This window comes from Dendropsophus ebraccatus, chromosome 3 (assembly GCF_027789765.1).
Source record: "Dendropsophus ebraccatus isolate aDenEbr1 chromosome 3, aDenEbr1.pat, whole genome shotgun sequence".
NCBI lineage: Eukaryota > Metazoa > Chordata > Amphibia > Anura > Hylidae > Dendropsophus > Dendropsophus ebraccatus.
In genome coordinates, this window is record NC_091456.1 from 33,254,414 (window position 1) to 33,271,890 (window position 17,477).

General features: G+C 40.9%; 1 protein-coding gene across 1 annotated transcript in view; it reads left to right on the forward strand.

Annotated features, from left to right (window-relative positions):
* Positions 1-690: 690 nt before the first annotated feature.
* The window catches only part of LOC138786425 (sodium-dependent serotonin transporter-like), a 66,363-nt gene continuing 49,576 nt past the window's right edge, over positions 691-17,477 (forward strand). The window contains exons 1-4 of the mRNA XM_069963414.1: positions 691-1,224; positions 2,742-3,174; positions 7,239-7,303; positions 14,332-14,449. Coding sequence (XP_069819515.1) covers positions 691-1,224; positions 2,742-3,174; positions 7,239-7,303; positions 14,332-14,449 — 1,150 coding nt within the window. The remainder of the gene's footprint in view (positions 1,225-2,741; positions 3,175-7,238; positions 7,304-14,331; positions 14,450-17,477) is intronic.

Here is a 17,477-nt window from a genome sequence, read left to right on the forward strand (position 1 = left end):
GGCTGAGTGATCAGTCTCCTCCTCAGTCCTGTGTCATGCCTGGAGGTGCCAAACTGCTATGTGAGTAGCTGTACCAGTGCCTAGTAGTAAGGTGCTGAAGTTAGTTAGAGGTGAACTGTTTAGTTAGTGCTCAGACGAGCAGGGTTTTGTTTTGTATTTTGCCATTGAACCTGTCTGATGTGTAAAGGCTGTTTATTTTCTATTGCCGGCACCACAATAAACTGGACTTTTATTATTGGACTTTTATGCCTGTGTGTCCCTGTCTCTGTCTGCCAAATGAGTCAATCCTGCGATCACCACAGCTAATTCCTACATATGGTGTTTCGGATGCGGGCACACTCTTAAAAGAGACATACACAGCATTAAGAGACTTTTGCTGCAGTATGCTAAAAATGGATGAGATACTGAAGCAGTTGCTGCAGGCTAATGCAAGTCTCCAGCAGGCTGCCGCCAACCAGATGCAGGTCACTGCAGCCCTACAAGAAGCCAACGCTACCCAGCGGCGGGAACATGAGAAAGCCATGCGTGCCCAGGCAGAAACCAATTCCTTGCTGCTTCAGTCCAATAAACTGGCCTTTAAGGAACAGCAGCAGATTAATCAGCAACTGCAGGAGCAAAATGCAGACTTTAGCTGAGAGAGTTCAAAGGCCCCAAACAGGGCTTCCTGCAGTTCAGACATCACTGCAAAAGATGACCCTCACAGATGACGTCGAGGCCTACCTCATGGTCTTTGAGCGTGTGGCGGAGCAGGAGAAGTTACCTGCAGATCAGTGGGCAGACGTTGTGGCTCCTTTCCTGACTGGAGAGTCTCAAAAAGCCTATTTTGACCTGAGTGAGCAGGATGCCAAGGACTACACCAAGCTTAAAGCTGAGATCCTTGCCCTTCTGGGTGTCAACTTAAATGTTCGTGCACAACGGGTGCACAATTGGACTTTTGCTGAGCACCTACCTGCTAGGTCACAGATGTATGACCTCATCCATCTGGTGAGAAAATGGCTACAGCCAGAGGAGTCAACTCCTGCACAGATGATCGAGAGAGTGGTGGTGAACAAGTACATCAATTCCTTACCCCCTAAGATCCAACACTGGGTCAGTCAAGGAGATCCAAAAGATGCTGATCAGCTGGTCAACCTGATTGAGAGGTACAGAGCGACTGAGGATCTACTCCAAGAAGTGCCTCCTGGACAAAGTAACCTCAGGAATAGCAAAATTCCGGATCACCCGGTAAGACTGTTCCTTTTACTAAAGGGGTGAAAAACGCTGATAAGGGAGGTGGCTCAGAGGGGGAGCAGCAGCGTGGTCCATAGGGGCTCAGATGTCTAGACCAGGTTCTCAGCTTGGGGACCAGGGCCGCATAAAGTGTTGGCTGTGTCGTTGATATGGTCATATTGCTGCAAACTGTCCCCTGACTACTGAGCCTATGGAGTGTGATTCAGCCAGACGACTATCGTTGTTTGCACAACTTGTGTGTACTGCTGAGACTGAACAGCATCTGTGCACAGTAAAAGTGAATGGGTGTACTGTAAATGCACTACTGGACTTTTGGAAGTTTGGTCACTCTGATGCATGCCAGCCTGATAGACCCCGACACTATCAGAGGACTTTGCATAGGGGTTTTGTGCATACATGGGGGCACTAAAGAATATCCTACAGCCTTGATTACCCTAGAGACTAAGGGCCCTATTCCACCGGACGATTATCGTTTGCATAATTGTTAACGATTAACGATCTCAAACGACTGCTATTGCGAAAGACCTGAAAATGTTCACTCATTTCCATGGAACGATAATCGTTACTTATGATCGTAATTGCGATTGTTTTTCTTCGCTATTTATTCGCTATTGCGTTCGTATCTATTGTGAACGACCGAACGACGTCTTATTCAATGCGAACGATTTGCGAACGAGCAACGATAAAAATAGGTCCAGGTCTTATAAAGCGATCAACGATTTCTCGTTCGGTCGTTAATCGTTAACTGCATTTCAACCGAACGATTATCGTTTAGATTTGAACGATTTAACGATAATCTGAACGATAATCGTCCGGTGGAATAGGGCCCTAAGTGTGGAACTGCATGTCATGAAGTGGGTGTGGTCAAGACTTTGATGCAAAGTGTGATCCTGGGGAGAGCCTTTCCTCTGTTCTGGAACTTGTGGGGAATTAAAAGTGTAACCTCCACTGTAAGTGCTTGTGATGACAACGTGTGCCCTGTGATAAGCCCTGAACCCTTTAACACAGATGTAAAAGAGCCAGCAGTAGGGGTGACCTCTGATCCTGATAATTTTCCCCTAGAGGTTCTTGCTGGTGATACAGAGGAAAGTGGGGAGATGCCTGAGTTAGAGGTCTCCCGTGATAATTTTGGTACTGCACAACTTAGAGATCCTACGTTAATAAAAGCCAGGGAAAATGAGGTGCCCAATTTCCAGGGGCTGATAAAACATTCCCCCACATGGCTGTTAACCATGAGCTGTTGTACCAAGTCGATAAAATATGTGGGGAAGTGGTTGAACAGCTTGTAGTTCCACAGCCATATCGTAAAATGGTGTTAGACCTAGCTCATAAGCATGTGCTCGGAGGACACCTAGGTTGCAACAAAACCAAAGAACGCATTCTACAGCGTTTTTTCTGGCCAGGGGATATATACTGAAGTGCAAAGGTACTGTGAGTCGTGCCCTGAGTGTCAGCTCACTGCTCCTATGCCACACTTCTGGAGTCCTCTGGTTCCTCTGCCCGTTATAAAGGTCCCTTTTGAGAGGATTGGCATGGACCTAGTTGGTCCTTTAATTAAGTCTGCAAGGGGGCATCAGTATATCCTGGTGGTGTTGGATTACGCCACCCGTTATCCTGAGGCATTCCTGTTAAGAAACACCTCTTCCAAGACCATTGCCCGAGAACTGTTCAACATGTTTACCCGTACTGGCACACCTAAAGAAATACTCACTGACCAGGGTACCCCCTTCATCTCCAAAATCATGAAGGAACTGTGTAAACTGTTGAAAATCAAACACCTGCGCACTTCTGTGTATCACCCGCAAACAGATGGTCTGATCGAACGGTTTAATAAAACGCTAAAGGGTATGTTGAAGAAGGTAGTCAGCAGGGATGGAAAGGACTGGGACTGTCTCTTGCCATATCTAATGTTTGCCATCTGTGAAGTTCCTCAATCCTCCACAGGTTTCTCACCCTTTGAACTTTTGTATGGAAGACATCCACGGGGTCTCCTAGATGTAGCGAAGAAAACCTGGGAACAAGAGTCTACCCCATACAGGAGTGTACTAGAATAAGAACTTTTAACCCTGGGGATCGTGTGTTGGTGTTAGTGCCCACGGTAGAGAGCAAATTTCTTGCTAGGTGGCATAAATCCCAAAAGACATCCCATAAAAACAACATATACACTAAGGACACTTAAAAACAAGGTGCAGGGGACCATACACTAATATACAAATGATCTCATATCATTATTACCACAGGGGGAAACAATTCATACATGCATATATAGGTAACCAATGTAAATTACGTGCAATGTGCATAAAGTTGTAAACAAAGGTACTGAGTGCAAAGACAGTAAAAATCAAGGGCTAAATTGCCCTACACATGAAATTGTTGTGTATATACCTGGTTGATCCTGCCAGTAGCATATGCTTGTCTCAAAGATAAAGCCATGCACCTGTAAGTACACACGGCCGGTACAGTGAAACTGCGAATGGCTCATTAAATCAGTTATGGTTCCTTTGATCGCTCCAACCCATTTCCTTGGATAACTGTGGTAATTCTAGAGCTAATACATGCCGACGAGCGCTGACCCCCAGGGATGCGTGCATTTATCAGACCAAAACCAATCCGGGGGCCCGGGTGGCGGCGGGTCGGGCGGCCCTCAAAAGCCTCTCCCCAGCCTCCTTGGCGACTCTAAATAACCTCGGGCCGATCGCAGGTCCCCATTAGAGATTATACACAATATCATGTGTAGGGCAATTTAGCCCTTGATTTTTGCTGTCTTTGCACTCCACCTTTGTTTACAACTTTATGCACATTGCACTTTATTTACATTGGTTTCCTATATATGCATGTATGAATTGTTTACCCCTGTGGTAATAATGATATGAGATCATTTGTATATTAGTGTATGGTCCCCTGCACCTTGTTTTTAAGTGTCTTTAGTGTATATGTTGTTTTTATGGGATGTCTTTTGGGATTTATGAATCAATAAAGTGATAACAAATTTTTGCTACTTATTTGGTGGTATATGTCATTTACTAAACAAGGTTCTCCTTTGTTGGTTGTAATTTCATATATGTGGTAACATCATCTAACTGATGGTGAGCCTCATACAAATAATATTCTCTGGATAATAACACAATATTACCCCCCTTGTCCGCCGATTTTACCTCCACATCCTTGCAGTTTTTTAATCATTGTAATGCCTTCTCTCCTGGCGTCAGGTTAGATCTCTCTGCGGGATAAATGATGGCAGACACATCTCTTAATACATTCTGTACAAAGATGTCCAGGCTACTACCGGCGGGCAAGGGGGGATTGAACGTTGGGGGAACACCTCCTTTGAAAAATTCTGACCGTTTTTCAGCATTCTTTAGGTATCACTCCTAATTCCTCTGCCGTCTTTGGCTTTAGAAGGTAGTGTAGGTAGTTGACATTTAGTTAGAAAGGTGTCAAACAGTCGTGTAAGGTCTGCTGTGGCAATCAGCAGCGCATCTGGAAGATTGACTTCTTCCTTTTAACGCCTGCAAAATTCTTCGAGTTATACAAAACACTAACCACCAGAACTCCCACTTATTCTCATACATGCGCCTGCCATACTCCTATGCCTGATCTATCATCATTGATAACAGGCATAAATCATGGTAAAAATCAAGCTCAAATTCACTGGATTTTTTGAGAGACTCAGGGCATGGGGGCGAGGCTTTATGTTAAACCAGCTTACTTGTACACCTGTCTTAATAAATGCCCCCCCCCCCCTTAGTGCTTTGATTGGACATTGTGTTATTTATTATAGTTTTATATGTGTTCTTCAATATAAACTCGAATTTACATATATATAAAGTAATTTTATCTATCCAATAATCAGAATTTGCAGAAATTCAATGGTAAAAGTCAGTATGGCCCATTTACCTTAGTGCATATATTTAACAAATTGGCTCAGGCATGGTCTTTAAGATATAACCTCTTTTTAATCAAATAGCTTTTATTGATTTTGTTCATTTAATAAAAACATACAACCGCACTGGATTCGGTACAACAACTCAACCCTAGTGAAAAAAATTAAAACTGAAAAATATGGCAGTTTCCATTACAGCAAACTTAGGGCAGTAGAAATCATAGAAACTCTAAAATACTGACATCAATAACGTGGATTGTTCTTCTTATACTGTATCTTCCTTTCTCTGGTCTATGAGTGGGGCAAACAGTTAGACTTTAAATTAAGTTATAAGATGTAGCCTTCTCATATAGCTTTAATAAAGAAGCACCCATATTTCCTAAGAATGCAACACAGCAGTGGATTATAATAGGGGCGTTTCGGGTGGCAGCCCGGGGCCCTGAGCTCCTGGGGGGCCCATGACCACCCAAAAGACTTATACTTTCAATGGTGTACTGTCTCCTGGCTACACTTCTGCCATGATTTGCAAAAAATCACTGTTTTTTTATGGCAATTTTGCACAAATCAGGACATCATGACATTATCTATCCTGTACTATGAACACCAGGCTAGTGCTTCCATAGTTACAGTGGGGTGGGGGGGCCCAGGCTTGGTGAACAGCCCGGGGCCTATGGTAAAGTTAATCCGCCCCTGATGCAACAGCACTATTTTTATGATGGTGAAGATTTTATCATATCACACTTGCCTTTAATTACTGTTTTCAATGTACATAGGCAGTACTAAATCACATAGACACTTACTACTCTCATTATGTTTCACCTGATTTGTGGCTGATTTTCATTCTAGATTAGGGTTAAGGAAAGCTTAGTAAGCAATGTCATTTATTAGTTCTTTATTAACGATTGTTAATTATCAATATAGGTCTTCTGTTAACATATAGAATATGTCGGTTAAATGAACGTATCAAATAGGAAGAGTAACGCCAAAAATTTTAAAGTATGGCATAGCAGTTTTTGTATGTAAACCTTACACACCTCCATGAGTGACATCTTCTCTAATTAATTGCTTTTAGTTTTTTTTATGTATCTGGCACCAAAGAGTATTTATGATTCTGACATGTCTTATAGTTGAATCGTATAGTTTCATTTAGTTTTAAAATCTACTAAGTGTAATCTATTTTTACACAAAAGAAACATGGGCATAAATCTCCATATAATCAACTTTACTATTTCATTAAAACCAAAACATGTTACAGGGGTAACAAAAATAAACAACATGTTACAGGGGTGTAAACAGTATGACTATCAACAGGAGAGCACCAGCAAGATATCCACATATAAGAGATATAAATGTAACAATAGCACTGTAAATTATTGCACCAAGCCTGCTCTATTTGACAAGTGTCCCCAAAACATGTTCTTCACATTCTTCACATTGAACCATCCCCTTGAGCAAGCATCTACATGAAAACATGTTGGGATTTGGGTGCCATCTTCACATCCACTATAAGTGAGTTTGTCATTATTATATTGTTATAGTGTAGCTGGTATTTCTACTTTTGGATCTAAAATACTTTGATCACAAGTATTTACCACGATATATACTTTTAGATCCGGAATACCGAAAACTTGCATATTGAGATGCTAGAGGTTATTGGGTCTGATTACAGTACATGCACAGCCTATGCACTCTATGATGCTTCAATGCAAGGAACCTGTTTTTGGGACACTTGTTAAATACAGTGCGCTTAGTGCAATAATTTACACTGCTGTTGTTACAGTTATATCTCCTATATGTGGATGTCTTACTGGGGCTCTTCTGTTGATAGTCATACTGTTTACATCTCTGTAATCGTTTTTTTTTATGTTTTTGTTTTAATGAAATAATAAAGTTGATTATATGTAGATTTATGCCTTTGTTTCTTTAGTGTAACATTTATTGGTTGTTTTCCTAATATTAACAATGATAGATGTGATAATATGCACTGGAAGTGAGATTTATGTGATGTATGTTGTTTGTTGTCAAAATGGACTATTGTATATACTGTAATAAGTGTAATCTATCTTAGAGCAGAAATGTAACTATGAAGCTTTCTGACTGTGAGAGTTGTATATTATTATCTTAGAAAGAAGAAAGGTATCACATAGTAATTATGCATTGGTTGATCTAGTCTGCACAGAAACCATTCAGGTCAGTAAAAACTCTATTCCAATGCATCCTTTCTGCATGCATGGCATCAGCACCCCAGGGAAACTTTCCTTCAAGGAAGAAGAGTCCACAGAACTTTTATTTATTTAAACTGACACAAAAAATATGCTCATAACAAGGAATCCACTTCTATGCTTGACTAACAGCCCCAGGACAGGCAGTTTTCTTTTTTCTCATAAACCTGATTTTTCAACTGATACTTGTTAGTATCAGTATATGCCCTGTACATGGCCGGCGTTAGGGGGGGGCAGACAGGGCAAATGCCCAGGGCCCCCATGCCCTGGGGGCCCCCTACGGCAGTTACAGTATGTGTCAGGGGCAGGAGTGCACAGACAGCGTCCTGCAGGCTCTGGCAGTGATCCCTGGCTACAGCTGATGGCTGATATCAGGGGTCACATAGAGGCTGCAGGACCCGCTCTGCTCCGGAGTGTGCTTCCTCCCCTCCCCCTCCCTCCAGCTTCACTGCACCTTGTGACTTCCTCTGTGTCACATGGTCTAATATTACAGCAGTCGGGACATGGAGGAGAGGGCTGCAGTGTGAGGATCCCAGCCTGCTGCTGCTGCATGGACATTAGAGGATGCACCATTACTCCCAGCATGCTGCTAGTGGTAGTAAGTATACTGTATATGTAGTGTGTAGTGTGTATAAATGTAGGTGTATGAGGGAATGAGGGATGAATGTAGTGTGTGTTACATGTCTGTGGACTGTATGGACTGGATGGTTTTGATTTGTATGTGTTTTCATGGATGTGTTATTGTGTGTGTGTGTGTGTGTATATATATATATATATATATATATATATATATATATATATATATATATATTTGTATAGTGTGTGTGTGTGTATTAGCATTGCTGACTCCACTGTCCAACAGAGGTGTAGAAGTGAATAGACTGTATATAGGAGCTGCAGCCATTGTCCGGCCTCATCCGTCCTATGTAATTGCTGCAGGTGACCACTGAGGCCGGTGATTGGCTGCAGCTCCTATGTATAGTGTATGATGATGTCACTAAGGCAATACGGTGTGTTTTATTGAGAAAAAATAAGGTGGTATTCAGTCACTGGTGGTGGTCACTGTATGGGGGTAATATTAGTCTGTATATAGTGTATATAGAGTCATTACTGCCTTAGACTGACCATCACATAATATAGTTCTGTATATAATGCATACATAGAGTCATTATGTGGCGGTCAATCTATGGCAGTAATATTGGTCTGTATATAGAATGTATAGTGTCATTATGTGGTGGTCAGTCTATGGGGGTAATATTGGTCTGTATATAGAGTCGTTATGCAGCGGTCAGTCTATGGCGGTAATATTGGTCTGTATAGTGTATATAGAGTCATTATGCAGTGATCAGTCTATGGGGGTAATATTGGTCTGTATATAGTGTTTATATACAGTCATTACTGCCATAGAGTGACTGCCACATAATGACTCTATATACAGACCAATATTACCACCATAGACTGATCACTGCATAATGACTCTACAGTATATACAGACCAATATTAGCACCACACCATAACCGCCACATAATGACACTATACATTCTATATACAGACCAATATTACCGCCATAGAGTGACCGCCACATAATGACTCTATGTATGCATTATATACAGAACTATATTATGTGGTGGTCAGTCTATGGCAGTAATATTGGTCTGTATATAGAGTCATTATGTGGTGGTCAGTCTATGGCGGTAATATTGGTCTGTATATAGTGTATATAGAGTCATTATGTGGTGGTCAGTCTATGGTGGTAATATTGGTCTGTATATAGAGTCTTTATGTGGCGTCATGGTATGGTTCTAATATTGGTCTGTATATAGAGTCATTACGCTGTGGTCACTCTATGGTAGTAATATTGGCCTGTATATAGTGTGTTTTCTTCAATAACAGTTTGGAGGTGATATTTTTTTAAAACAATTCATATAAATAGTTCTTGTGTTTACAACACTAGCGGCAGTCCTGGCATGTACAGTAGCGGCAGTCCTGGCATGTACAGTAGCGGCAGTCCCGGCATGTAGCAGCAGTCCTGGCATGTACAGTAGCAGCAGTCCCGGCATGTACACTAGCGGCAGTCCTGGCATGTAACCTTCTGAACTGACTCAATGTGAATAAGGGCCCTAATACAAGGAGCGAAAATTGTTCGAATCCGGACGATATCGCTCTGTGTAATAAAAACAACAATCATCAACTGATCGTTTTCTTTTGGCAAGTTTAAAAATCATTGGCTGATGTGCATATAAAATAATAAAGCTGTTGCTTACCTGATCATGTTCCTGGTGTCCTCAGGCTTTGTCTGTTTGTTATGGCCAGTGATTGCCTGAGCGGCCTGTCACCTCAGAGAGGGGACTAGAAGTGAGAGCTGCAGCTGCGGTGACTGGAGGATCCCACAGACAAGGCCTGAGGACACCAGGGAACGTGATCAGGTAGTATATATATATCTTAATTATTTACTATATACAGCAAGGGCTGCACAGACATCACTAATGATAGATTATATATATACAGCCTTTGCTGCACAATAATTGAGCCATGTGGTTGGCTCTGTCAGCGAGCTCCATTCTACTAGATTGGCGCTCACTTCTCCGGAATATCAGGCCGTGTAGTACGGCCCTTATACTGTCCGTACACTTTCAGTAGCTGCTGGCTGAACAATCCTTCAGCTGACAATTCTCTCTCCCATCCGGCCCCGTCCACCCATACACAGGAATGTTCGGCACAGATAAGTGTTCCTGTGTCCTCTATAAGAGGGATAAGCTATAGCCAGACAGATCTGATGGTGGCTTATCTCTCTGACAACAAAGAGGTTGGGTGTTGATTTTCCATCAAGTCCGACCCCCTATGTCCACTGATGTCATCTGTCAGACTGTCCAGAGAGCCCCATACACCTTACACTGATGGCCGAACCCACCACGAGCAGCAGTTACCACCAACAAAAGTGTAAAATGTATGGGGACCTTAAATTGTTGCTACAATATTTCAGCATATGGGGCCCCACCTTCAACTTTGCCCAGGGCCACATTTAGTCTAAAACCGGCCCTGGCCCTGTATTACGCATCCTTAATAACATTTTATTTGGGGGGGGGGAATATATATATGTATATATAGCCGCACTACAGATAACATATATCAAATTGTAATGAAGCAATAAATCCCAATGAATTGTGCAAAAATATTTTGATGCACTGTTAAATGGAACAGATTAAAAACACATATTGAAAACAGGATAATATTGGACAGTGCGGAAGGCAGGAATTCTTAACAATACAGGACAACAAATAATATACAATATAGTAGTGGTAAACAATTGAAAACAAGTCTAAAACCAAGTAACTCCAAAATCATCATGGCAATTTCATATAAGTCACATCACAATTCAATGAACTATGAGAATCAACCAAGTAATAACTGTCCACAATAAGCCATTATATTATCCTGCACTACACTGGCCAGCAGCACATCAACACGTTTTCACATAGGAGATCCTAGACAACTAATAACACTGGATTTAAATTGGAAGAAATCACTAAATATATCACTAATAAATTAGTACTTTGGTATAAAACAATATGCAATATTTCTTTTTAATAAATACTACACATACAGTGGGGAAAATACACTACCGATGGAAAGAATCGAGAGGTCACTTCAAATGTGAGAAACTATAAACAAATTCCAGAAAATCACATTGCATGATTTTTAAATCATTTATTTGCATTTAATTGCATTAAATAATTATTTGATCACATACGAACCAGTCAGCAATAATTCTGGTTCTCACAGACCTATTAGTTTTTCTTTAAGAAGGCCTCATTTTCTGCACTCATTACCTAAAAAACACACTCACACTCCAACCTCTCCACCATGGCCAAGACCAAATTGCTGTCTAAAGACACCAGTGACAAAATTGTGGACCTGCACAAGACTGGGATGGGCTACAGGACAATAGGCAAGCAGCTTTGAGAGAAGGCAACTGTTTGTGCAATTATTAGAATATGGAAGAAACAAAAGATAACTGACAATCTCCCCCTATCTGGGGCTCCAATCAAAGTTTCACCTCATTGGACAACAGGATAGACAGACACAGCAGAGCAAAGACCAAATTCTACTATTCCTTTTTTGTCAAGTTGCAGCAGAAATTGAGTCACCTCAGTGGCTCAAACTACGGGGGAGAACACAGAGGCTAAGCAGAAGGGTTAAGATGAGGGCATGAAGAATGATGAGGCCACAGAGGACAAGGAGAATTAGAGAGGAGGCTGCCAATGCTAAGGAGGATGGAGAAGAGCTTGAAGGCTGTGGATAATGATGTCTGAGGATGGTGATCAGGGCACGGAGGCTGCTAGGAAGGATAAGTGAGGAGACTGAGAAGGATAAGGGAAGTTAATGATGCCTTTTGTTACACTTATGTTGTCAATTTCCTTACTTCCTAGTTCTGCTGGCACCAATAAAGAGAAAGAAGCAGAGCCAAACAGCTAAAAAGTATATGCCTCTGCTTTTTAGTCATTAAAGTGTCACTGTCGTGAATTTATTATTTTTTTTTTTTGCAGAAATCAATAGTACAGGCGATTTTTAGAAACTTTGTAATTGGGTTTATTAGCCAAAAAAAATGCATTTTTATCATGAAAAAGCAGTTTGAAGCTCTCCCCCCTGTCTTCATTGTTCTCCTATAGAGAGAGCTAATTAAAAAAAAAACCGGACAACAAAGAGTTAATCTACAAATACCTCACCCTTTATCTCCTCTGACCTCTCTGAGCTCTGATTACAGCTGTCACCCAGCTCAGTGCCTGTAATCCTCTGTTATCTGCTTTCTGCTGTCGGCTAACTCCCTGCCTCCCCCCCCTCCCCTCTCCCTAGAACAGACTGGGTATGTCTGATGCAACAAGTCACAATTTCCTGATTTTTTGCAGTGGATGGAAAAGAGGAGGGAGGGGGGGACCTGGGAAAAGGCTTTTTACATGCAGATAATGGCAGATTTGGCTAATAAACCCAATTATAAATTTTCTTAAAATCGCCTGGACTATTGATTTCTGCAAAAAAAAAAAAAAAAATTACGACAGTGACTCTTTAATTTCTGTGTTGTGGTGTTGCCTGCCTTACCCATCAAATCATCAGTAGAGCAGGGATAACATGCGTATGTCTCTAAGCTGACTAGCGTTTGGACTGCACCAATGTATACTTACAGGGTTGGGTATATTTTCAGTCTTCCCAGGAGCATGGCATCAAAATAGAGGCAACACAACAACAAGCACATAACCAGTGAGTATAGGAGAAGAAGGTCGTTTCAGGGCCATGCCCCAGATGTAGTGGCCATGGTAGTAGCTCTTCCCCGTCAGAATAGTCGTTCTGAATGGCTAACCAGGTCAGCACTAGGGATGGTCCGAACCTGCCGAGGTTTGGGTTCGTATGAACCCGAACGCTCGGCAGCAGATTTCCGCTGTCTGCCCGCTCCGTGCAACGGGTGGATACAGGGGGAGGACCGCCTGGAAAACTGGGATACAGCCTATGGCTATGGCTGTATCCCAGTTTTCCAGGCGGTCCTCCCGCTGGATCCGCCGGCTCCACGGAGCGGGCAGACAGCGGGAATCATTACCGAGAGTTCGGGTTCGTACGAACCCAAACCGAACTCGGTTCGGACCATCACTAGTCAGCACATTAAATGGCTGAGGTAATGGGAGCATATATTGCAGTGGTCTCAATAGCAGCTGCTATGGCAGTACTTCCATCCCTGTTGGGCACTTAAAGTGCTGAAGTAAAAACACATCTTCATGTTAAATTTTCAGTAATGCCAAATATATGTACAGGAGTCCCTAAAATTAAAATATGAATTGGTTTCAGGTCAATCGTTGTAAGATCAAAACTTTGGGGGACATTTATCAAAACTGGTGTACCAGTATGCCAGTATCTTAAAGCCCACCCTTTTTTCCTGGCCCCACAGTGTAGGCATTGCACAAAAATCTACACCTGCTTTGAGCCTCCTCCCGCATCTGATTTATGAAGGTTTATGCCTGGACACAGCCATAAACCTTCATAAATCAGATGCGGGAGGAGGCCATGCCTCCTTCCTGCCTTATCGCTCACCCCCTGCCCGCCCATCACGCAAGCGGGGGATAAGGCAGGCGTACACCATGGAAGAGGGTCGATTCTGACCCTTTTTTTGTGGCGTACGCTAGGGGCACATAATGATAAATTCCCTTATTGTGTTTTGAGACCAGAACCCTATGTGAAATGTAAATCAATGTTAAAAGAAAAAAAAAGAAAAAAAAACGCTGAAAATATAGCATTGCATACTGAGTATAGTTGCAAGCGGTAAAGGAAAGACAATTGTGTATTAAAAATGTTATAACCTAAGACCTATGCATCGTTTATATCTTCAAATCAAAGCCATTGTTTCCAATTGGGTACAGTGATGCAATAAATTTTCATGAAATCTATCTAAATATGACCCCTAAGTGTTAAGTTTACGACATACTCAACTGCTTCCTAACATAAGTGGCAAGCCTGCATAAAGCAATTAGGTATTTACAGCAGTATAAGCATGTCTCTATGAATTATAATTGTATACTTTCATAACATTCTTTCTTTATATGTGATCATCACAAACCAGTGATACGACTTTCCTTTAGATTTTGCTAAAATAAATTGGACATGAACAAAAGAGTCAGGTTAGTATGCAACCATTCATTGTAGGTGTTAGTGAAAAGGTAAACAGCTGTTCTATCTCTTCTTCATTGACAATGAACTGTGCTCTTTTGCTGTGGGTTTGGCACTGTGAAGGTGGAGAATCCACTTAGTGTTGCATCCTCCTCCTTTCCCTCTCTCTCCTGTCCACAGCTTCAAGAAAATCTCCCTGACTTACATTTACTCAGCTGAAGTCCTGCCTGGGTTTACAGGAGAAGCAGCATGTCAGAGCAGAACTCCACAGCTCTGGCAGACAAACACCCCAAACATGATGCTGTTCCACCCAACAATAATGCTTTACCACTTTCAATTTCTCAGACTGATTCAAGGGATAAATGGAGCAAGAAGATGGACTTTCTCCTCTCTGTCATTGGATTTGCAGTTGACTTGGGAAATGTGTGGAGGTTCCCATATATCTGCTATCAGAATGGTGGAGGTAGGTTATAGGTTTGCTACTTTAGCTCTTAAAGTAGTTGTTACAATTATCATTACAGCTCACTTGGTTTCTCCTAAACATTAACCAGAAATTCATTAATTACCTTTTTAAAAATTGGTACACCTTGATAATATTATCATAATTCCCATTGACTTGTAGATATACCATATATGTGCATATTGCATTATAAAAATATTAATTGGAAACAAACTATTTAAGCTCATTACATAATTTTAGTATAATATATATATATATATATATATATATATATATATATATATACATATGTATATGTATATATCACAGACAACAATTTTAACAACTAAAATGTTTGGTTCAGTAGAATCAAGAGTCTGGTTCTTCTTTCTGCAATACAAACATTTTTAGTTTTAAGCATATGCTAAATTACTTACTGTGTTTGCTGTGGTTTCTACTAATGAATGTATTAATATATGTCCTTAATACAATGCAATACATATAAATAACATTAAATCATGGTGTGTTACAATTTACAGTGCTTTATTGGTGGACAAAATTTGATACCTTATTCACATAAAACTTCTTAGATTTGCAATTATAAAATAATAAGCAATGGAATTTTTGTGACAATTGGGAGTCCCAGGGGTGGGATAACCCCTTTACAAAATTTAACAGATAAGTCTGATCAGTCATAGAAGCCTGCCTGTTCAGCACTGGAGTATTTATGATGAAGTTACTTTATGTTAAAACTGTAGTTTATACTATATGACACTATATTCTAAGATTTACACATATTCTTGTTTACTATGAATACTAAACTTAATTGTATTACAATGGATTTTTACTATGTGTTTTAGGTTTGCCTTTTGTGTAGCTCTTCTTCAAGTATCTATCCATCTTCTTATTTGTATTACTCTTCCTCTTTTCCTTTTACAAAGAGCTGTGTTTTTATTTTGTCTCAAAACAATATTCAGTTTGGATAAACAATTTGGTAAGGGATCTATTTGTTTTTTTCTTTCAGCTTGTACAATATAATAAGTATTTGCCAACTCTGAAACCTAACGGGTACATGTCCTGTCATGATATTCGCTGACATGATCGGCATGAAGTTCGGGTATCCATGGATATGACCACACTAGGTCTGTTCCGTGCACATGCTCTATTGGATCAGAATGAGGCTCGTGCACAGTACTGACTGAGTGTGGTTGTATCCACGGTTACCTAAACTTCCGGCGGCAGAATCGATTTCACGTCGATTAGGTCAGTGTACATAATGGCAGATATGCTTTGAAGGCACATATTTTTTTTCTATCCCCTTTCTACATTACTTGTAATACGATGTATCAACCTTTGTTACATGTCTCACCACTAAACCTTTTGTTGTAAGTAACTTCTTTATTTTCAGTATGAGTCTAGTGTCATTGGCAAGTTAAACCTTGCTGATTTATAAACCCCAATCTTGACTCAATCCTTATAAAGTTTCACTTATAATTATGTATTAAGATTAAATTTAATGGTCTTAAATTTAATGGCCTTTCTATATTTCAGAGGGCCTTTAGGAACCTGTAAGGCACTAGAGCTTAGATATAATGGCTTCCTCTGTGCCCCAAATACATATGACCCTGATCATGCTGTATGCATCCTTGTTGAACATTTAATTTCTTTGTTGCAAGGCATTTTCAATACATTTCAGTAACAATATTTATTTTATCTTAGTCTAGCTTGTAATTTGTGCTTCTGGTCATATGCTTTATAGTTTTATCACATTTAAGAAAATTTGGTTGTGCATATTATAAAACTGGTAAGAGGAATTTATCAATTCCTAAATAAGGCACCTCCCCCATGAACCCCGCAAGATTTACTAAGAGGCAAATGCCTTTTAGTAAATAAGGAAGGCCTGCACCTGATAAATGAGGCACTAGAGGGGACCATGCCTCCTCCTCACCTTGCCCTGCCCCCTGCTCATCCATCAGGTGAGCTGTACTTATGCCAGGGAAAAAGGCAAAGATTCTTGCATTGCCCAAAAATCTGCTTCCTTTCCTTAGCATATGCCAGGGTGCACCATAATAAATCTCCTCCAAAGTGTATTACCTTCAGGTATACATTCTATGTGGGGATATAAAATGGCCATTTCTAAACTGTAAGCAATTTGGTGGTTGAGCAGACCTATTTGCATACTTGTCAAGTTGCTGATAATATTTCTGATGTTATGCAATTAGTTTCCATGTCTTTCTCTTTGGCAGCCATGTGAAGACAAATTTTACTTTGTTCACAATAATAAAGATTCTTCTATGTAGTATAATTAAGGGTTATGGTGATTGATGTGGTTTTAGGGCAGTCTTTTGTCAATTCCTTATGCAAATTTGCGATTTACACTGCTCAAAAAAATAAAGGGAACACTTAAACAACACAATATAACTCCAAGTCATTTGCACATTTATGAAATCCCCATTTCCAGTTATGAAGCAACAGTGATGGTGAATCAATTTCTCCTGCTTTTGTGCAAATGAAACAATTAACAGGTAGAATGATAGGCTAAAAGGAGGAGAACCCCTATAAAGGAGAGATTCTGCAGGTGGAGAGCACAAATCATTTCTCTGTTCTCATCCCTTTTGGCAGTTTTTTTGGTCACTTTTGCATTTTGTCATTGCTCTCACCCATAGAGGTAGCATGATGCGGTGTCTACAACCCACAGAAGGTGCACCAGTAGTGCAGCTCACCCAGGATGGCACACCAATGCGAGTTGTGGCAAGAAGGTTAGCTGTGTCTGTCAGCGTAGGGTGTAGAGCATGGAGCCGATACCAGGAGACAGGCCAGTACCCCAGGAGACATGGAGGGGGCTGTAGGGAGGCAAAAACCCAGCAGCAGGACCGCTACCTCCTCATTTGTGCAAGAGAAGTGCCAGAGCCCAGTAAAATGACCTCCAGTGGGTCACTTATATCCATGTGTCTGCTTAAACTGTCAGAAACCAACTCCATAAGGCTGGAATAAGTGCCCAACTTCCACAAGTTGGTGTTGTGCTCACAGCGTATAGGGCGATTGGCATTTA